Source organism: Gymnoscopelus microlampas (assembly GCF_963454915.1).
Source record: "Gymnoscopelus microlampas genome assembly, chromosome: 6".
Taxonomy (NCBI): domain Eukaryota; kingdom Metazoa; phylum Chordata; class Actinopteri; order Myctophiformes; family Myctophidae; genus Gymnoscopelus; species Gymnoscopelus microlampas.
In genome coordinates this window covers 54,656,119-54,679,165 of record NC_139943.1, presented here as the reverse complement: position 1 = coordinate 54,679,165, position 23,047 = coordinate 54,656,119, and the positions used below count along the sequence as shown (strand labels likewise).

Below are 23,047 nucleotides of genomic sequence, written 5' to 3'. Positions count from 1 at the left end.
TGCTGCTGCTGCGTCCCATAGTAGTAGGTTTTTCACCCTTTAAGACCAGGAACGCATCTGTGTCATTTCAGATTTATATTAGCTATAACCATTATTTCACACTTTGGCTATTCAAAAATAGCAGATATACAAGCTCATAGCGCGGCACCGAGTGCCGCACTATGAGCTTGTAGATCTGCCGTTTTGTTTTTATCGTGAAGATGTGTGCAAATCTTTGAATATATATATATATTTTTTTGAAACAACATTTTTAACTCAAATCTTTGCTTCTGGAGGGTCCCTGGAACAAAACCTTTGTCATGTCAAGGACCCCCAAAATTATATGTATTTCACCGCGGACCCCCATCTCAAAATATTTTGTTCCAGGGACCCCCATCAAAAATGTTCGCTTTAAAAAAAATATGTATAGCCTATATTCAAAGACTTGGAAACATTTTCACGATTTTTGAATAGCCCAAAGAAATCTAAAAATGACACAGATGCATTCCCGGTCTTAATGGGTTAAGACATGTATTTAAAAAAAATAGATATATGCCAGGTAATCAATGAAGTGAGCTATTCTTAATCTTTAGGAAAGTTAAAGATTAGTTAGCTATGTTTGACTGTGTCCTCTGGCACAGATATATCGTGGAGCTGTTGCCATCTGTGCACTTTCAATTTTCCACAAGTCAGAGATATCCCATCGCTCTCGTGGGGCTTTTGCACCTGTCCTGAATATTCAGTCCATATCCAAGGCTGAGTTATTTGGCCTCGATGCCAGGGCACTCGTTTGGTGAAATATTAAAAGTAGCATGGTGGTTTCTGCTGCCTCAGAACCTGACCAGTTTACAGGGACGTCACATAGGCTCTCAGATGGTGGGGGGGGGGGGGTGGACTTTCGGTGGACTATACCCCTTATTTTACACTTTGGCTATTCAAAAATAGCAGATATACAAGCTCATAGCGCGCACTCGGTGCCGCGCTATGAGCTTGAGCTATGAGCTATGAGCTTGTAGATCTGCTATTTTTGAAAAATTGTGAAAAACGTTTTGTAACTGTCAAATGTAAACAAATTTTGTATTTTCAAAATTGTGCGTTTTTTGGGTGGATTTTGTTCGTTTTTTTCGTGTTTTGGTTACTTTATTTCGGTTTTGGGGTTAGGGTTAGGTTATTTAATTCTTATTTTTGCCTGATTTTACCAATGTATCATAAAATAAAATAAAATTAATTATTATTATACTTTTTTTTATTTTTTCAAAAAGTGGGGGGTATGAAATCACGGATCTGTGAGAGTGAGGGTGTCGCGTCGTACACACTGGCCGTGACGCCCCTGCCAGTTTATCATCACAGAACCATCCATGTTGCTCCTGTCACAGTCTGCTCCTCAGCCCATTGGACTTGGCTGCATGTGTTTATAGGCCCAGACCAATCCACCCGGACCCGCTAAACCCGTGCACGTGCATGAGGTGCGCATACTGCACCCCTAACCTAAAAGGTCTTCCCGCGGCTATGGGCACAAGAAGGCAAAAAAACAACAACAACAACAACAACAACTCAGTTACACCAATCCAATACATAAACATGTAAACTCTGAATTGGGAGGGAATCTGGGAGATAGGTGGATTGATCTGGGTCATTACCATGTCCTGATGTCAAAGAAAATATTTCCAAAGAAGGAAAATAATTCCAAGGTTGTTATATATATATATAGGAAATCAAAATCTGTTGGAAATATTTCACTTTTATGTGGTGTCATATAATTCAATTTAATGTTGATATGGTGACACTCACTATCAACAAAATAAAAACATGGCACTTCATGTCAAACAGGTTGCCGACCCCTGCTGTAAGAGTTCTCTCTCTTGATTGGATCAAATTGGTGTCCTGATCTGAAGATGTATTTTCTGCTTACTACAGAACTGGAGAGACGGGGTCACCAGGACACCCTGTTACTGAATAAACTAAATATAGAGCTATTTCACACCTTTCACGGGTGTACTTACTTTTTCACAGGACCACTCACACACAGACGCACGCACGCACGCACGCACACACACACACGCACACACGCATGCACACACACGGCATGGAAAGCTTGTGTGTGAGAACACAACACATGTTTCTGACAAATGAAAACAGCACCAAGCATCCTGGGACAGATAACAATGTGATATGCTTTCAACAAATGTTCAAAAATGGCAACAAGCTCACAATTGCGTTGACACATTGCAGATCTGCTATTTTTGAACATTATTGAAAATGTATAAACATGCTTCCGACATTTAAAAAGAATAATGTTTTTGCCCTAAATAGAAATATGCTAGGTTGAAAGTTGTTGAAATAATTCAGTCACTCCATTGCCTCGTTATAATGGTGCTTAGGTATGTACTCATAATACAAACAGCAGTTTAAATTCATGTGGATTAATTGCACAAAATAAACACTCTCCCTTTACCCTTTGTTCTGGTGCAACGGATCTGGTACAGCACTCAGGCCAGGAGGCCACCCACAGAGCCTAGTCCCTCCACGTGCCAGAGCCTCCCCGTGTTCAGTTAGAGTAGTTCCGGAGAAGCGGACTGATTGCCCCTGTCTTTCCCTAAGAGGACTGACCGCGGGTAGCTACCTGGGATGTAAGTTGGAGCTTGATCAACCCCGGCTGGGTCACCTGGGCGAGGGTGTATGTTGCGAGACCCGAAACACCCTATGACCCCAGGCTACAACACTGATTATACATCCCAGGCGCATCCATGTGATGCATTCTTTATAACATAAGTATAAATAAATGCATTTGAAATTAAATAAAAATGTTACTTTTCAGGATTCCAATTCAAAAATAGCAAAAAGAAAAACAGGATTCCGATTCAAAGATAGCAAAAATAGTAGATCTACGAGCTCAAAACGCGCTGCGACGCGTTTTGAGCTTGTAGATCGTCTATTTATGCAACTTTTGTGTAGCTACTTTTGTGTGATAGAATGGCGAAGTATGGCATTCATTTACGAAAAAAAGTTTAAATTATAGAGACAAGAGGTGTCTGCCCTCTGACAGTATATGCAATGTGGCCCTCTGGAGTGATTGTGGAAATATAGTGGCCTTCTCCACCATCAAAGTTGCATCACCCCTGGTTTAAGACTTAAGATGTACAGGTACAGGTCAGTTGGGTGTGAACATGTCAGACTAATCCTATGCATTCATCTACGTTTGAATGAGCTATATGATCATAGATCTACGTGCTATGAGCTTGTAGATCTGCTATTTTTGAATAGGTAAAGACATCTAAAATGATACAGATGAGTTCCCGGTCTTAATGGGTTAACACAGAGCCCCCAAGTCTCTCTGGACTGGACCGGACTGGACCGGACTGGCGTAACACAAAAAGCCCCGAGGGCGTGTTTCCATTGAGGTCCGATGTATTCAATTCATCAAGACATATAACGCAATACTATACAACAAATCATCAATACTAGGAGCAGTAAACATAAATTTACAGAAAAACAGTGGTGGGTAATTTCTTTTGGCAAGCTAGAAGACTTGTCTAGGTCCAGTTGCAGATAGGCTCTATGAACAGCAGCCATATTATCACTTCTTTCACAGGTGTTACCAATGATACTAATGAAGGCTCTGTTCCATTTTGTCTAGCACAGTGGTTTCCACGACCCCCATAACTCTGAGAGTGTACAAATGGAACCAAATGGACCCTTACGGGTCCATTTGGTTCCATTTGTACACTCTCAGAGTTACACATCTGTAAGGGGCCATTTGGAAGCCCATGAGGGTCCCTGGACCCCAACTTTAGACCCACTGGTGTAACAGAGTGTTTCCAGTGAGCCAACATGCACAATATCAGCACCCTGACTCCGTTTGACCAGAATGGAACGGAGCCTTCATTAGTATCATTGGTAACACCTGTGAATGTCTTCATAAAATGGCTGCTGTGAATCAGAGCCTATTGCAGACAGGTTTTGAAGGAGGGTAGGGAGTCACACTTTTTGGTGGCTGGTGGTATAGTAGGGCATTCCACAATTTGGTGGCATAACGGTAGAATTGATTGTTTGTGCCGAATCTGGGGGGGATGGGATCAGTGGAGCGTGTGTGTGTGTGTGTGTGTGTGTGTGTGTGTGTGTGTGTGTGTGTGTGTGTGTGCGCGTTCGTGCTACGTACGTGCGTGCGTGCTAGAGCGAGAAGCTGGATGTGCAAATGACTATTAGGATCATAGGTTTCACTCTCTTCACTGTTAGCCTATGTCCCCACCAGTGTTGCCAGATTCTGTGACAGAAACAAGCAACCATGGGTCTAGGAAAACAAGGCCAAAAGAAGCGACTATGGAGCCACATGAGCACCTTAAACATACGTCAGCTATTTGAAAATTGCTGATCTACAAGCTCACAACGCGTCGCATCGCGACACGTTGTGTGCTTGTAGATCTGCTATTTTCAAATAAAATCTTGGGGGAGAATTACAATAAGCAGACCTGGCAACACTGGTCCCCACTCATAGACAACTGTCTATGAAAATATCTTTGAAAGATCTTTTCAAATAGAGGCCTCTATAAATATAGTGAAATCTATCTATAAATGCATTGAAATAATCTCTGTCCAGACAGAAAATAAAAATCACACCCAGTGTGAAGTGGGCGGTGTGTGGTCATCACAACATGACTCACTTTGAAAAAAGGATAAATGACTTTTTTTAAAGTCCTTACTGCTATTCATAGGGCTGCACATGTGTCATGTGTTTCGCTAGCCAATCACAGTCCTGAATTTGCAAAGTCAGCCAATCACATTACAGTTAGTGGTGATGACACTAGCTGTAATGTGATTGGCTGACTTTGCAAAAGTATCGATTTGCATTAACAATGGAAGGGTTAGGGGGTATACAAATCTTTTGGTCGGTGTCCAAAACTCACTTATAGGGGGCGGCTACACCGCCCCAAAAAAACACTGTATATGTATGCCTGTCTTTGTCCCATTTAATGCCCATATATGGAGATATCTGTTTATCTGTCTGTCTGCCTGTCATGTCCCATTTAATGCCCATATATGGAGATGACTGATGTCACCAATATGACATCATAGGCTGGCTTCCAAGTACTATGACAATGGGTATTGCACTAAGTACAGGTATGGTGGGTGATAACTTAGGAAAACCAGGTTTGTACGCTTTCAAAAAGGATTACCGTAAAAAGAAGTAACACGGAGTCAGTCTCAAATAATAATCAGGTTTACTGGATTATTTGCACAGGAGAGACAAGGTGGTACAGGCAAAAATATTCTCTACTGGTAATACAAAATGTTCAGCATTATAACAGACAGTTTATCTCTTATTAAGCCCACCCACAATATAATATCAACATTAACAGGGGCAAAGGCTCATTTTGGTGGCAAGGTAACCTGTTCTAAGGCATCATAGATAAACTGTAGCCACAACTTTCATGGGTAAGAAAGAGTAGGCCAGAGAGCAAGGACATCTTATCTTAGCAGTCACAGAACGGTCCCTTCTGAGCAAATACATCATACTTTATGCAATTATCCAAAGTGATACAATACAATAATCATACAATAATTATAATCTTATAAACTATTTATTATAAATTATCCATCAGTGGGTACAATGGGTATTGCGTAAGTGGAGGGAATGTGGTGGGAAAAGTACTCAATTGCTTTACTTAAGTAAAAGTATCAATACTGCAATGTAGAAATACTCCGTTACAAGTGAAAGTCCAGAATTCAAAATGATCTTGAGTAAAAGTACAAAAGTATTGGCATCAAAATTTACTTAAAGTACTCATTGTGCAGAATGTCCCATTTCAAGTTTTCAAATGTATACAAATCTTTTGAAAATAGCAGATCTACAAGCTCACAATGCGTCGCATCGCGACACAGTACAGTACTCGAGTAAATGTACTTAGTTACTTTACACCACTGCTTCCCAGAGAACATTATAGGGACCAACCAGAAAAAAAAGAAGGAAAAAAAATATCTCCTGCTGTCAGATTTAAAAAAAAACAGCTTGTGACTTAACGTGCTACGAGAGGGGACATGTTTCTACAACCTCCCTAACAAACCAACCTGTAGGGGTCACCAACGACAAGGGACTACAGTACAAGAGAGAATCGGCAGAGCGACTAAATCTGGAGAAAAAGGGGGGAAGCTAAGAATTGGGGGGGAAAGCATTGGAAGAAACCCTCGATGGTTGTTACAGTGTGATTTCTACCCAGTGCTATTAACAAAGGAAAGACACTCATTCAAGCATAAAAGTAAACCTCAGGAGTAACTACTGTATGACACAGTTAAAGAACAAAAATTGCACGATGTGTATTACTTTGCCATGATGGAACTCCATAATATTGCCAACATTATCTTCAGTCGTTAATCCGCAGGTCAAAAATGTACTATCCAACCAGTCTCCTCATTCAATTACACTGCACAGTGAAACAAGATTTCAAAGGCACTCTTTCTTTCCACACGACTAATGCAAACGAGTTGCTTATGACAATTGTCGTAACATTTTCTTTCTGTTTTTATAAATAAAAAGTGTGTTGATATTACTATTTTAATTCAAATCAATCCGTATCACCAGATTTCTAATTCAAATAGTGTCTTTGCAGAAATTGTCCAGCAAGACCATATAGGATTCATGCAACGTGAACACAGCCCAAGCCTTTGTACAGTTTGTACAGTTAAACTTAATGGAATGACCCTGCGAAGTGGGTTACCCTCATGGGAAAAGTCCTTCTTTTGCGCTGAGGTAGTCTCTTGAGACGGACCCGGTGGTCCCCGGACCCGACGTTATGAGAGCCAGTGTCCTACTGCAGTGGTTTTCAACCTTTTTCATGCCAAGGACCCGTAAATTTATATACATTTGGCCGCGGACCCCCGTCTGAAAATGTTTTGTGCCAGGGACCCCCAGAAGATGTGTTTAAAAAATGCAAAATTCTTCAAAATTCTTCAAACAATATCAAGATTTTTTTTTAAATGTTCAAAACTAGCAGATATACAAGATCACAGCTTTACACCTTTTGTTGGGGACCCCCTTGAACCCCCCCCTCAAGGACCACGAGAACCGGCGTCCTGGATACCAAAGTCTGCTCCTTGCAAAGCCTGTGAAAAGGACCCTCTTTGTCTGGCCGGAGACTTCTTGGTGACGATCAGCACGGCCGAAGGCACCAGGCCCAGCTCTCTGAGGGGCTTCTCCATGTCCATCTCGGTGTACACGTGGCGCGGGTACGGCGACAGCAGGTTGAAGTCCTGGCCCTCGGGCCCCGACTTGGTCTGCACGTAGACGCGCACGGCCGCCAGAGACTCCTGGGCCTTGAAGACGGCCGTGATGGCCGAGCCGTCCAGCAGACGCACCTGGATCCGGCTCTCGTCGTACTCCTTCCTGGCGGACGGGGGAGGAGCCTCGCTGGTGGGCGGCGACGACGTGTCCGCCGCGGGAGTGGGGGACTCGTCGACGGCGGCACCGGAGGACCTCCGCAACCTCTCCTCTCGGTCGCGCGCTATCTTCTCCTTCACCCGCTCCTTGGCGATCTTGTCCTCCATCTTCTCTCGCCGCTGCAGCTCCACCAGCTTCATCCTCTCCTCGTCCTGCAGCTTCTGGCGGGCGTGTGTCAGCTCCTGGCCCTGCCTCCTCCGCTGCTTCTCGCGCTCCACCTCCTCCACCCGCTCCCTCTCGACGCGCTCCGCCTGTTTCGCCCGCATGAGCTCCTCCAGCTTTTTCACCTTCTCGCGCTTCTCCTCCGTCTTTCGCGCCGTCTCCGTCACGCACACCGTGTCGAATATTGTCCCCGCTGCCGTGGGCTGTGCTGCCGCGCCGGCCTGGCTGTCTGCCGCTGCTGCCGCTGCCGCTGCTGCTTCTGCTGCTGCTGCTGCAGCCCCGAGGACATTCCCTACAGGAGCTACGTAGGGCTCGTCGATGTCCGGGTCGTTCTGGTGCTCCTGTAACCAGTCCATGGCTCGTTCGATTCCCTGGTTCCCTGTGCTCGCCACCGCCTTCTCTGCACTGTTCTTCCCAAAGCCCATCTCCAACAGGGACTCTAGAGTCGTTTGTTCTACCATCTTTGACTTCCAAGTGTCTTCCGGGCAGCTCAGTCAGTAGAGCAATATGGGGGCCTTTGAATCACACGGTTCAGAGTCGAATCCCAGTAAAACGTACGATAGACCGATCAGAATAGATTTCCCTATCTCAGGATTTTCCCGTTCCTTTTATACGATTCTTGCTGTGAAGTAACTGTCCATATATGGGCGCAGCGGTAGAGTACGTCCATATTTGGATGGATGACGTCACATGGCAGAAAGGGAGCGACGTACGTAGTGATGATGTCTAGAAATGTGACCTACAGTATATGAGACCAACTGTACTTCACCACAACAATGTCTTTGCATCACATTTTTGAGCGGTGTAGCCGCTCCTATAAGCGGGGTTGGGAATTCGTCTTTCCCTGTACTGTGATTGGCTGACTCTATTCACACCCTTTTCGCCGTACCGTGATTGGCTGACTCTATTCAGACCCTTTGCTTTGATTGGCTAGCGAGACGCATGATGAAATAACAACCTATAAATATCACCACGCACTTCAAAAAATCCTTTTTTTTAAAAAGTGAGCTTCCATCACTGTGATGACCACTGTTGTTTCTAAATAACACCGCTCACTTCACACTGGGTGGGATTTTTGCCGGACCCAGGGGGTCTGGCTTACATGAGGCTTTGTACCTGTTTTCTCCATATATGGGCATGGTCACTTTGTCTTCAGGCCCCAGCCATAAAAGTCTGTCCCCCTTTCGTCCATACATGGGCATAGACACAGGCTGACACGTCATGTGAACCCTAACCCTAACCTGGTCTTGTTTTACAATTATCAAGTATATGCATCAAAGGTGCAACTATTTGGTGGAACTATATTACTGGACCTATGTGGACTATATGGAGGTTTCCACACAAAAGCAACGATATATATATATCGTTGTTGTCGGGCAGAATCTCCATATTCTAACCTTTTGTGTTTACCTACTTGATCATACTACATGCGTCACACAAAATCATCAAAGGTAGCAGATCCACAAGCTTTGATACGCGACACGAAGCGACACATTTTAAGCTTGTATCTGCTACTTTTGATATGTTTGAATTGGAATGCTGAAAAGTAACAGTTTTGGACACATACAGTACAGGTTTCCACACGACAGCGACGATACTGTATATGGTGAATTTCAAACTCAAGTCCCACAAACACATTAAATGACATATGTAGACAATAACCACTTCTATTTAGTTAATCCCCCAGGGCTCTGTACTAGGGTCTGCTAGTATTTCCCACTACACTAAATCCATTCACCAAAAATAGCTGATCTGCAAGCTCACAATTTGTTGTGTTGCAACACATTGTGAGCTTGTAGGTCAGTTTATTCGTTTTTTACCCTAGAATTGTCACGGTCCGCTCCTCGGGCCGTGGACGGTGACTTTATTATTTGGACCTTGAATGCCCTTATATGGTGTTGAACTCTTTGTTCTGTAGGCCTGTGTAGGCCATTGTTCATGATGATCTGTATGTATTCTTGCATTGTTGTAACTCTGTTGCCATTTGCCTTGGTTCTCCTTGTACTTTTATTGTGTAGTTATGTTCCTAGTTTTCCTGTCTCCTGTCTAGTTGTTGCTACCTGTCTTGTCTCACCTCCTTTTGATTAGTTTGTTCTCCACCTGTGTCCTGTTAGTCTCCCAGCCAATCCCTGTGTTGATTGTCTTTGAGTTCACCTGTGTCCAGTTAGTCCTGTGTCTATTTAAGTCCTCTGTTTGCTTCAAATCCCTGTTGGTTCGTTGATTGTAGTTGTGTGAGATTATGCTAGTCTTTGTCTCCTGACTTTTTGTTGCCTAGTGTTATTTTTCCCTTAGCTTTTCTAGTTTTCCCATACTCCTGTATTGTCTCTTTCTGTTATGTCTGATTACCCGGTGACTGACTTTGCCTGTACCTGACGTTGATTGCTGCCTACTCCCTTTGTCTGGTGTTAATAAACACTTTAATTCGAGCTGCATTGCCCCTGCCTCTCATCTCGCACTTGGGTCCTACACCTCCCTGCCTCGCACCGTGACAAGAATAGCGACACTAGCATTCATGTGGTTAAAAGGGCACTTCCTCTTGAAGGCAAGTGGGCAGGTGCTAGAGCAGTGTTTGGCTGCAATGTGTGCCCACACACAGATGTACACGCACGCACGCACGCACGCACGCACACACAAACTAAACTGTAAGTGAAAACCGTTGATCTATAACTTTCTAACACACACACACACACACACACACACACACACACACACACACACACACACACACACACACACAGGGAGAGTGATGGGGTACGATAGAAGTTACACTTCATGCCGTGAGATCAGCATGTTTTTTTCTTTAACTTGTGTTCTTATTTCCTATTTCTTTGAAGGAAGAGATAAAGATGTGATCTCATTCAGTGCGGGTATAAACACATGTCTTATAATGCGGGGTTTAGTAGAAATTACTGGGTGCTCAGGTATAACACAGGGGTAAAGTATCTCTCCACCACTGTGGAGTCTAGGAGTTTGAATCCACCAATACGCAATAGGCTCTAGGTACTGTAGCCATACAGTAGCAATTGGGCCTCTTCCTTACTTTCCTCACTTATACTAATTAAGGCTCTGTTCACAATGGTTCTCAAATGATATATATTTTTAAGGACCCCATAACTCTGAGAGTGTACAAACTCTCAGAGTGGGAGAGGAAAGCCGTGTGAGGAGGGTGATATTTGTCGCTGCACGGACTATATAGGCTTGCCAGCCTGTCAGCGGGGAATGTTGCACGAGAGGACTATGACAAAGGCTCTACGTCCTTCCGGTGGGGGATCCTCACTGGCACGTGAGCCAGCAAGGTACAACAGCAACAGAGGAAACAATTAGCATAATGACTAAACTGGGAGAAAAAAAGAGTAAAAATAATTGGCTACTAAAAAAGTCACCAACTTGTCTTCTTCTACACATTTTCAGTCCTGAGATAAGATGATTATGTAATTATGACATTGACATTTGACCCTTTTCACTCCAAACCAATGTCTTTAGGAGAAGTTATTTTATTTTAGCTCGCTATCAGCCCACATAGTGTCTGTGTGTGTGTGTGTGTGTGTGTGTGTGTGTGTGTGTGTGTGTGTGTGTGTGTGTGTGTGTGTTTGTGTGTTCGTTCTTGACCATCAGTTTTGGTGGGTTAAAACATTTCATACAGTGTTGATAGTGATGTGTTTCTCTGGTGACCAGGCTGAGCACACAATGCAGCTTTAAGAATGTTCAGTGAGTTCAAATGACCAGAATATTGATTTATTGTATTTGTTCATTTGACAGAGACAATGCACAGTAAATATATTTCATCAGAAATGGCTATAAGATTATTTACATGTGTGGTCCGTGGGTGGGTGTCATCTGTAGCACTTACATTTGGAGCATGAATTCAAATCATTGACATTGACATTAACTATTTAAAACAACGTATACACATTTTGTAAGCATAACAAAAGTAACATTTGAAAATATAATACAAAAAAATACACTGTGAAAATTAAGGCAAATTAAGTTCCTTGGTACCTAGTTTTGAACATAACATCAAAGCCATGTGATGATAACAAGATCATACGATACATAGAAAAGAAAAGAAAAGAAAAGAAAAGAAAGACATATAGGGCCCGATTCACAAATCTGTTTACACCCATATCTTGAGTGTAAACAGCTTTATGGTCTTAACCCATTTAGACTTGAGGCCGATTCTAAAAACGCCTTTTAAATCCTGACCTAAGCTTTCTGAAAAACTTCAAATATTTATTAAAAAATAACAACAAATGTATGTTGCTATATACTGTACATGGCAACAGGAACCCCAAAAGGGGTTGCCGTCATGAAAGGTATAGTTACAAATAGGGGTTCCCGCCCAAAATAGGTTAAATGGGGGTGTGGAGCAATGTAAAGGATCTTCCATATGAACGCGCCGCTCTGACCTTCAGGCAAAACTGAGGAACAACTGTAATCCGCACATATCAGGGATTTACACACCACTTTGTGAATTGCACATGGTTTTTGCTCAGAGAAAGAAAATACACCCTCCTTGGCTCCTTTAGTCGCTTTATTTACACGTTATTTACACTGATATTTACGACCAGCTTAGTGAATCGGGCCCATTGACTTCTAATATCTGCAGGACTGTTTTTTTCCCCCCGTCAGCCATTTTGTTTTCTTCACCGACCTCAGCGACCTGGAATAAAATAACATCATATAATTTCAAAAACTCAACTTAAAACTCAAAATAAATATCACAGTCTGGCAGTATTAATTTAACTTCCATATAAGGTCACAGCTATAAATTATATACAGAGAGATTATGTAGCTGCTCCCAACACAGTTACATTTCTCCCATCATAGTTTCAGAATGAGCCAAGTTATGGTTTTACTCTCATTATAATTACATTAGATAATTTGCTTTCACCTTCATCAAAGCATCTTGCTAGGTTACACTAATGGACAGATGTGTTGGCATTCAGCTCTGTAAAGAATGAAGTCATTCTAACTCCAGTGGATGACAGTATTAGAGACCACAACTATAAGGACAGTGGTGAACAATATCTTCGGGGTTACACAGCTACTGATGAACATAGAAACACTAACAACCAATCAGAATTCATCCCAGTTTACAGGGCGTCACCATGTTCATAGAACCTTATCATTGATCAGTGTGGACGCTCACATCATTATTGTTACAGTTATCATTCTTGGACGGCCATTAGCTCTGGAGTCCTGCATCTTAATTCATCAAACATTATGGTTTATGAAGTTAGTTTCACAACCATTTGATCACTCACTGCTAAACTGTATCAACCAGGGTTTAGATCCCATAACCCAGAGGGACAGTGTAATTGACTAACGGTATTTGGTTGTCATAACAACCACTAACAATGGTGTAATGGGGGACTAACACTTAAATGACACGATATAGCTGTCTAGCTGTATTTGTTTGTATCCAGCTGTATTTTCAATGGAACAGATACATTGTAGAGATACAATTCAATACATTTCACATACCTTTCTTATTCTTGTCTTTGTTTGGGTAGTTAACCTGGGCGTGGGTCACAAAACCAAAAAACAAAGTTAAAACCTGTTTAGAACTGTAAGTTGTTAACACTTAGATGACAGACAAGATGTTGATCAAAGTGACACATGAGGTCTTGATGAAATTACTATTTAATAAATAAATAGTATTTATGGTTATCAGCAGCATTAGATAGAATATAGAAGATAGAAGATAGAATATTACCAAGAGATGTTCCTGCTTTGACCTGAGAATAAACTGTATCTTCACTTTGCTCTGGAGCTGCTGATTCTGTCAACGTAAAATGTTAACAGAAATTATGTATTAAGTAGTGCATTCACATCCACAGTGTGTTGATTCAAGTGTTTCAGTCTTTAACCACATTAATCGTATAGCTTTCTTTTTAGTATCTAGCTGTATTTGTGTCTCCGCCAGCCCGAAAGGCATGGCAAGAGTATGTTTTGCCCCCTGTCCGTCCGTCCGTCTGTCCGTGCGTCATTCTGTCTGTGTACAGCTAATCTCCGGCACCGTTGGCTTGAACGCAGCGAAACTGTGCACACACACTCCCTGGATGCCAGAGCAGAACCTCTACCCCAATTTTTTCGCATGGGTCTTTTACAGCGCCACCAGGAGGTCGATTTGTGCAAAACACATTTTTTGACAGTACTCCTACAGATTTTGTCCAATCATCACTTCAAATGGGTACACAGTATCTCTATAGTCATTAAACGAAACAGGTCTTTCAAATTTTTCATATTCCATCCTGATTGCCTAAAATTGTCTTCCAAAGTTTGCAGGAGTACTCAGTTTTGAACAAAATGCCTCAAATCATGAACACAGCGTGCAATTTCCGTGAAAGTTTGCACACACATTCCCAATAGGCCGAGGAAGCAATGCCTTTTTTTTTTCAAATCAGCCTCATGGTGGCGCTATAACAGGCCGATTTGTGTTTTTTCCTATAACTACACCGATCTGTGTAAAACTTTGTATGCGCACTTTGTATGCACATCTGCCTTTTATAGCATCACCAGGAGGCCGACTTATGTAAAACACATTTTTTGATATTAAGATTTTATCCAATTTTCACGCAGATCTCTCTAGGCATGTGATCAAGACGGATCTGTTTGATTTTTCATATTCCATCCTGATTGGCTAAGATTGACATCTTAAGTTTGCGCGGGTGGCCCGTTTTGATGGCGCAAATCATGAACGCAGTGTCCGATTGCCGTGAAACTTTACACGCACATTCGCACTACGTTGAGGAACAGATGACATCCTTTTAACATTGCCCTATTATAGCGCCACCAGGAGGCCGATTTTTGCAAAAAAATATGTTGTGTTACTTCTACAAATTTTGTCCAAACATCTAGCAAATCGGTGCACATTATCTCTATAGTCAAGTGATCAAGATGGTTCTGTCCGATTTTTCATATTCCATCCTGATTGGCGAATTCCGAACATTGCTGGCCCGCAATAACCTACCTGACCTGGCAGAGACCTGTGCTCCGAGGAGCGCTTTTTCTAGTCTCATTATGTTTCAATGGAACAGATACATTTTAGAGATAAAACTCCTAGTATATTGTGAATTGACAGAGCATGTGGGTGGATGTACATTTCACCTACCTTTCTTATCCTTGACTTTGTTTTGGTAGTTAACCTGGGTGTAGGTCACATCTAGTTCTACAACACAACACACAAGTCAGAGAAAGGTATTAAAACCTGTTTAGAACTGTTAGTTGATAAATTGAATAATTAAGTTCAATTCACAATACACTTTAGCTACTTCTTTCAAAGTCAATATACATTTTTCTGAAGTTTATTGCTCATAGCTTAAAATGAACACATACTGCTATGTTGGAGGTACATAATTAACTTAAACAACGGTGACCTTTGACAAATTACACCCAAACAAAATGTAATGTATGTCAGATATTCAGATGAACAATTTACAGAGAGAAAACATTGAATACATATACCTGCGTGTGATCCAGTCTTTACTTCAGAATACAAAGAACTCTCAGATGGATCAACAGGTTTCTCTGTGGAGGAAACTCTCTGTTAGGAATGTTTGTATTTATGTTTAATAACTACATATACAAATGATTTTACACTGTTATAAAGATTATATATGACAATATAGTAGTTGATCTAATTCATGAAATGTATAAGAGACTAACATTTTTCCTACATGCTCTCAAACAATGTATTGTCGTATAGGATCCTCATGTGCATGAATGACATCATAACACACATGAACTCACTCATACACACACAATGTGGGGTGTTTTAAAAATAACCACTATTTTGGTTGCTCACCATTATTTTTCTTGCCCATATCTTTGAGGTCAATCTGTGAATATGTCACATCACTGGACTCAGCTGTAGGCTCATCTGAAACTAAGAACCATAGAAATATGTGAATTCATATCATCTGCACCTAAGTAATCTCTACAATGATGTTAAATCAAACAGCTTCCACTTTGAAAATCTTCATTTAAATTAGCTTTGGTCGGTTGATTTGTTAATTGTATTGCTGTTCAGATAAGTTTGTTGAAACTATCTGTAAACATTCCCATTAAAAATAATGCCTGATTGATTGATTGATTGATTGATTGATTGATTGATTGATTGATTGATTGATTGATTGATTGTGATTAGTTGAAAGTCTGACCATGCTGGAGTGGGGAGTGGCCATCATATGGACGTCCTCTCTGGTTGGTCCTCTGGTCTGCTGCTGCATCCTGATTGGTTCCCTGGGTCCTGACAGATCTACTTCAAGATAAATAGTTAGCATCATAAAGTAGTAGTGAATAAAATCTACTATAGGTTATTAGTCAAGTGGTCACTTTTTTCGTCAAGGTTTTTATTCTCTACACATTGGTGTAGTTAAATCTTAATGATTGCCCTAGTCCTACACATACTGTAATTCTCATGGCCCATACAGTGTCAGGGACAGACAAACTGCACCAGTGTTTCCTAAAGGCATCTCTTTTCTCCTGGTTTCATCTATAGAGGTGTTGCCTTGGTTTGATGGTGGATTTAGACTCAGGCTGGCACTGGTTAACAAACATTTAAATATTCATAGTTATGTATTAGTATTTAGTATTGTGTGCCATTCCCAATAGCCACCAGCGTTAGGTTGGACCTTATACACGCCAGCTTGTCAGTGACTACTATAATTAACCCCTTCCATCCCCTGTAACAAGCTCAGTGGCCTTGTGGCTAGAGTGTCCGCTCATACCAAAGACTATACAAATGGGACCCAATACCTCCCTGCTTGGCACTCAGCATCAAGGGTTGGTTTGGTGGTAAAGCTAAGTTCCTATGACATATGTTATGCATCATGTCCAAGTGATGTACAAGTTTACATCAAGCCACCTCACTCTACATACTGTACAGGACATGCTCCTGACCTACAGTATGGGCCACCGTTGGTTCCCTATAGGCTACTATACTTATCACCTGTAATAGTTGACTCTGTAAATATAAGCTTCCTGTTGACTAAGGAAATTCCTTATCGGGAACAGTCTATAAACATAGATCAGTACCTACCTGATAAAACATGGATCTGTAATTTAAAAAAAAAGTAAAACATGTTAAATAGTGTTTTACACTGCAAACATGTGTTCAGTGTGACAACATACAGCACAGAGTTTCTTTAAAGATGTAAACCATCTTGTTCTCACCTTTAGATGCTCTGTATCGACAAAGCAGAACCAGGAGAATGGTCAGTAGAATCACAAGTCCTACAATCAACCACACTACATGTAGAGAACTCTGTTCCACAGGTACAGTCACTGGAGGTTGAGTGGATTCAGTCATTGAAGGTTGAGCAGATTAACAATGAATTACAACAAAGAAAAGTAAAACATGAATGGGTTTGCAGTACCTCTCACTGCCATCCAGCTCTGTGGTGACTCTCCTCCAGAATAGTTACACTTGTAGAATCCTTCATCAGACTTAGATACAGCAGGTATGATCATCTCTCCATTGGTTTTAGTTTGGACCAGTTGTTCGTTTCTATAAAAGTCCACGTTGGAGAGAGACGAGTCTGTTGTGTGTTTGCATTGAAGAGAGGCAGAATGTCCCTCAGTCACAGGGTGAACAGGACTCACCAGGATGACAGGACCATCTGTAAAACAGTTAACAAGTTAAAAACATTCAACATGTTAGGATTCACACTGAACTAATACAAAAGCATGTTTTTAATTAGTTGACGCTGCGATATTGTTATAGTAAGTATTGAGTGAAGTAACTCACTATGTACTGTGATGTTGACAGCATTGCTGTACTCTCCCAGTCCAGACTCACACCAGTGCACTTTTGTGTTACTTTCACCTGGACGTAATAGTTTGTTTTGTATACCGTAGGACTTCACGCTCCATTCAGAGTTTCCCTCACATCTCACTGAGTAATACTCAGAAAGGAAGTGTTGAGTTCTGTTAGAACTCACTGTGATAGAAGCTGAAGAATGAAGATCTAAAACACAACACAGGATCAAAGGTCAAACAAAGAGCAGTGTTAAGACAGTTAACTAAACTCAGGAAAAGTGAGAACAAGATCAGAGAATGTGAGCAAAAATAGGAGAAATGGTAAGTAAGTGCAGTAGGTGAGGCTGTCTTGAAAACAACCGAGAGTAATTAAGAACTAGACGCATCGCAATTCTGGGAAATTGCAAAGTGTGGTTGCGCCGACGCCGGTCGCGGGTCCAACCGCGGCCGCCGGGACTCGAGGAATGCACCTGGAGGAATACCGTCGGACGCCGCGCGACGTGCGATTCGAATTCGGTGCCGATCGTTTTGATTTGAGGAAATAGGCCCCTCCCACAAATGTAGCGGGGCAATGACATCGTCATGTCACTCCTGAGATCACTTGCTTTTCATTTTGAGAGGATTGATCCCCCCCAAAATCATGTTTTTGCATCCAACGGTTACGTTTTGTGCATTTGTGGCGCCCCCTATGGTCAAAGTGGAAATGCTATTGGGGATTCGTTGAGTAAAGCACCCTTGACATGTGATTCAAATTTGGGATGGACCGGATGTTTCGTTGGTGATTTTTGGTCTTTTTTGTAAGACAGGCCCCTCCCACTAACTTTGGAAGCCATTTACGGACGAACGGTATGGACTATCAAAATTCCACTTGGAGATGTTCATCGCATCATGTGCACCGATTTTTGTGACATTTGGACAAAATATATGGGAGGAGGAGCTAAAAGTGTGTTTTGAAGATAATTCAAAATGGCGAAATATCTATCCTGACGCAAATGGGACGCAAAAAGTTTTTATTCTACGACCTACAAGTTCATTGAGTAAACCACCCTTGACGTGTAATTCAAATTTGGGATTGACCGGACGTTTCGTTCGTGATTTTGGGCATTTTTTGTAAAACGGGCCCCTCCCGCTAACTTTTGTTAGCTGAGAAAAAATCCTGACGCAAATGGGCGTGGCCTATATGGGGAGATGCGTCGTGACCCAAGGAATCCAAACATTTTGATTTTACGACCTACGGTTCAAGAGTTATAGGCCAAAACGTACACCATGAGGCCTACTGGTGTAAAATTTTGTATAATAATTTCGCACTAAATTATAAACCTCCCCTGCAAGTCTTGTAACTCTAGCCTTTACAGTTTCTGAGAAAAAAATACTTGAATGGGCGTTTTTTCATTTTCCCATTAAAGTGGAAGGGGAAATGTAATGCACTAATAAATCAATATCAATTAAGTAACCAATGTCTTAGCAAAGTACAAGCGCACGATTCCCGGTGAAGCCGGTCATTTTGACATACAGTATGGCACGAAATTGGGGGGAAAAAACTGTGGGAGGAGTAGCAGCCCGAAATAAAGTTTATCTAGAAAGAAAGAATACAGTTTATAGAGTACTATAGTCTGCCCTGTTAGGGAAACCACACTAATTATGAGACACACTCACCACCAGACCACACATGCTGAGGTTCACTGTATCTAGTGTAATAAACTGGGTCTCCTCTTCCAGCTCTACACACAAATCCTCCTGTGCCTGTAGGATCATGAATGATGTAGGAACCTTCTACAGTTCCATGGAGGCTACCAGGTAAGAGCTCATGAGTGTAGTTGTTGTGTGATGTTTTAGGAACAGCTCTGTACCAGTAGAACCTCCAGTCTGCAGATGATTCTTTAACCTCACAGCTCAGAGTCACTGAGGCTCCAGGACTCAACCATGGAGGAGACACGCTGAGGACAGGTGATGTGTCTATTGGAAAGCACATTTCTCTGGATTTAAAAAACAGCTCTCATGGTCACTCTTTTAGCACGCACGCACGCACGCACGCACGCACGCACGCACGCACACACACACACACACACACACACACACACACACACACACACACACAGCCAACAGATTCTGCCAACATGTAACATCCGGATTGTAATGGTACAAAATGTCAGAAATCCACTTTGTTTGTTTTTGTTTGTGCTAAAAGAGTGACTTTGAAACATGTTTCACTATGCAATGTAATGAGGAGACTATGGAATATCAGTTTATAATCATCAGATTAAGATATTTTACCAATTTTTTTTCATAGCTAGGTAATTACACAACGCAAACCTCATTTTGCTTTAAATACATACAGTAAAAGGCATTTCAAAACAATCCTTAAAGAACATGTCAATTCAATAGTTTTAACAAATTCTACCACATATACCAATACTGCAGTTATTGTTGATTCATATAATATATTTAATAATAATAATATGTATTTATTTGATGTGTATATTATATATTTACCTTCACAAACAACACCAGCATCGTTAAAGTGATAACAGTCGTGGGTTCCAAACCCTTTATGGCTGCACTGTGAGAGACTTGATTCACTGCCTGAACACCAGACATCATCCAACCAGATGTTCTCATCACCCGGTCCGAAGGATGCAGCCCTATTTGCTGACAGAGCCTTTCCACAGCCTAACTGTCTACACACCACCTGGGCATCACGCAGATCCCAGTAATCGCCACAAACTGTCCCCCAACTGCCATCATTGTAGATCTCTACTCTGCCAGAACAGGAGTGTGGTCCGTTGACCAGCCTCACTGGATGATCAACTGAATGAAAAGAAAAACATAAAAACAAGAAACTACATTGTTTAAAATGTCACAATGCTTGAAAATGACACAGTATGAGCTGCATGAAGGTTTCATTAAGACATACAGTACTGGTTGTTTCCCCCTCTTTTTTAAAGCATTTTGTCAAAAACTCAACACTCCTCCCAAGACTTATAGGACCCCCTCCCCAAACTGCTGCTAAAACGTCTTTCCATATTTCTGTCCCCTTTGTTTTTGCAGTATCTGTCTAAAGAGATTAATTAGGGTTCTTCTAACTGGGCTCAAGCCCACAACTGCTGACTCAGCGCTGTTCAAATTGAATACTGACAGGAACAAAATAGTGAATAAATAACAGCAACATTAACATTTATTGTGTATTAACATGATGGTAGGAACACATTATATGGCCTGTCTATCACTACCCATAATGCAATGCAATGACGTTGTCTCACCATCTGTTTGAGCAGGTCCACAGCAGATGAGGAAATACAGCACTGGAGAGAGAGAGAGAGAGAGAGAGAGAGAGAGAGAAGGAGAGGGAGAGAGAGAGAGAGAGAGAGAGAGAGAGAGAGAGAGAGAGAGAGAGAGAGAGAGAGAGAGAGAGATGCAAAAGATGGACACAAAATGTTAGTGATCATCAGGAGCAGTTTGGGGTTCAGTGTCTGGGGATCAAACAGGTTTAACAGCCCTAAATATACCTCTCCCCAAATGATACCTGGGTTTAAAGTGGGCTCACCTGGTTTATATAAGAAACTGGACTAAGCCACTTTAACCACGGGTATAGTTTGGGCTTTTACCTGGAACCTGATTCCCAAGTTTCAACTCTGACTGAATACAGTTTTATTCAAGTACATGTAAGTTAATCAGTTCAGATCTCCATTCTGTTCACTTCAATAAAGCATTTCATTTGAAGTGGTATTCAAAGTGGCTGATTTACCGCATAGCGCCTTGGTGACTAATCAAATTAGAGTACCCGCTGCCATTCCCTTTAAGATCAGCAAGACGCAGTGCTATTATCCATGCGTTAAGCGGTGAGATATCTAAAATATCTGATCTCCAAACAGTGGCGTAATTTGCCTAGGGCTTGCTGGGTTATGAAAACCCATACACAAGAATTTCACGCAAGGGTGCCCTCCAGGAGGGGATTAAATAATTAATTTAAGTTTATGCATTTTTTATTTTATTTTAATAAATAAAAATAGCTGCCCATATTTCACAGTAAAAGCATCCGCTATTATATTTATTTTGATCATTTACAAGATATTATGTAGCCTATAGGATTATATCCACATAATAGTATTCATACATAATACTTCTGAAAATAAACAAAACTGTGAGGAAAAAAAGGAATCCGGGGGGAAACCGGAACGCTCGTCCTAAAACACACTAGCCCCATTTTTTTCGCGGACCGAGGCCAGCGCCTTAAATTAACATATGGATACTCCCCCATGGGTAAAATATGCTGGTGAGTCTTATTACTTAACTGTTTGCGCTCAGCGCACCTTGCATAATAAGGATTGCACATAAGATGGAGTTATCACCTAATTATCACTTAAGAGGTGGAGTTAAGAGGCTCAAAATAGGGCCCTGTGTGTCTGTGTCTGTGCATGCATGCATGTCTGTCTGTGTGCGCATGTGTTTTGCTCTGTTTTCTTCTTTCATTTCCTGTTTCTCTCAGTATCATTATTTGTATAATGACTATAGATCTCTTCCTCCTTTTTTCACACATTTTGTCTTTTAAAAACTGGGTCCTGACAGGCTGGCAGAAAGTTTGGTCTCCCCACAGCAGGGTGAGAGGGAATGTTAGCTGTGAGGACCTTCTATGATACAGACCTCCATACTTTAACCACACTGTTAAGCAGTGGTGGAAAAAATACTACATGTCTTTACTTAAGTAAAAGTATCAATACTGCAATGTAGAAACACTCTGTTACAAGTAAAAGTCCAGTAATCAAAATGTACTTGAGTAAAAGTACAAAAGTATTGGTATCAAAATGCACTCAAAGTTTTCAAATGTATAAAATGTACAAATCTTTCGAAAATAGCAGATCTACTGTATGAACTCACATATGTGTCGCATCGCGATGCATTGTGAGCTTGTAGATCGGCTATTTTCAAATGGCCCAAATGTATACTGTAGGGTTGAAGTGGTTAATGTTGGTTTTGTAATATTGATCAAAATCTACAAACTAACTAGTAACTAAACATTTCAAATAATTGTAGTGGAGTAAAAGTATAATATTTGCCTCTGAGATGCAGTGGAGTAGAAGTAAAAGTACAGTACTTGAGTAAAGTTACTTCACACCACTGCTGTTAAGTATGGAGGTCTTTAACAGTGTAACTGAGAGAACCTCAGATTGACTCATTTGTACGTTATTTCCAGCCTGGACTTCCATTTACTCCACATAAAAACACTAAACCAGAACTTTAATAACCTTGTTTCGTAAAAAAGTTTAACATTTGCAAAGAAAATATTAAGGAAGTGTTGATGTTCTGCCTCAACTGAATAAACTGTAATAATTAAAGTCAACTAAAATAAGATTGAAATGAAATACTCACATGATATTATGCAGGTTGATGCAAACTTCATCTTGACAAGTGACTGAATGCTATGTAGTTTGATACAGACTCTCTGCTTCTTGTTAGCTGCAGTGTCCACTTCCTGTGTGGTGAGATGCTCAGCCTATCAACAAGTAGCAAGTTCACACTGTCGGGTATGATGCACATTATGTCCTGAATTCTCTGAGGACATGCATCTGTTATGTGCTCTGGCACGTTATCAAAAGTAGGTATAAAATATATACTTATTTATGATGACGACTTAATTTGCAATTTTTTGTGCCTTTTGGGTCAGCATCATACTCTGTAGACTTTTGAGTTACGAATGTCATTCCATTGTCTCTT

General features: G+C 41.3%; 2 protein-coding genes across 2 annotated transcripts; both read right to left on the bottom strand.

Moving 5' to 3' along the window:
* Positions 1-7,023: 7,023 nt before the first annotated feature.
* On the bottom strand, positions 7,024-8,034 carry LOC311047904 (UBX domain-containing protein 1-like; the record flags this gene model as incomplete). Its single annotated transcript, XM_084060853.1, has 1 exon — positions 7,024-8,034. The coding sequence occupies one exon, from the start codon at positions 8,032-8,034 to the stop codon at positions 7,024-7,026; it is 1,011 nt and encodes a 336-aa protein (XP_083916979.1).
* A 3,722-nt stretch (positions 8,035-11,756) lies between these two features.
* LOC311046527 (uncharacterized protein) lies at positions 11,757-22,784 on the bottom strand. Its single transcript, XM_084058882.1, has 12 exons — positions 22,703-22,784; positions 20,596-20,637; positions 19,829-20,143; positions 18,992-19,291; positions 17,325-17,543; positions 16,954-17,196; positions 16,751-16,861; positions 16,617-16,632; positions 14,688-14,744; positions 13,290-13,355; positions 13,058-13,091; positions 11,757-12,233 (listed from the first exon to the last, which is right to left on the bottom strand). Exons 1-9 carry the CDS (start codon positions 22,731-22,733, stop codon positions 14,717-14,719), a joined length of 1,305 nt encoding a protein of 434 aa, XP_083915008.1. The 5' UTR covers positions 22,734-22,784; the 3' UTR covers positions 11,757-12,233; positions 13,058-13,091; positions 13,290-13,355; positions 14,688-14,716.
* Between the last annotated feature and the right edge of the window lie 263 nt (positions 22,785-23,047).

Excerpts from the sequence above, each read along its gene's own strand:
- LOC311046527 (XM_084058882.1), bottom strand. The coding sequence starts at position 22,733 with ATGAAGTTTGCATCAACCTGCATAATATCAT. Across the intron at positions 20,144-20,595 it reads TGGACCTGCTCAAACAGATG|TTGATCATCCAGTGAGGCTG; the intron begins GTGAGACAACGT and ends CTTTTCATTCAG. Across the intron at positions 17,544-18,991 it reads TCAGCATGTGTGGTCTGGTG|ATCTTCATTCTTCAGCTTCT; the intron begins GTGAGTGTGTCT and ends GTTGTGTTTTAG.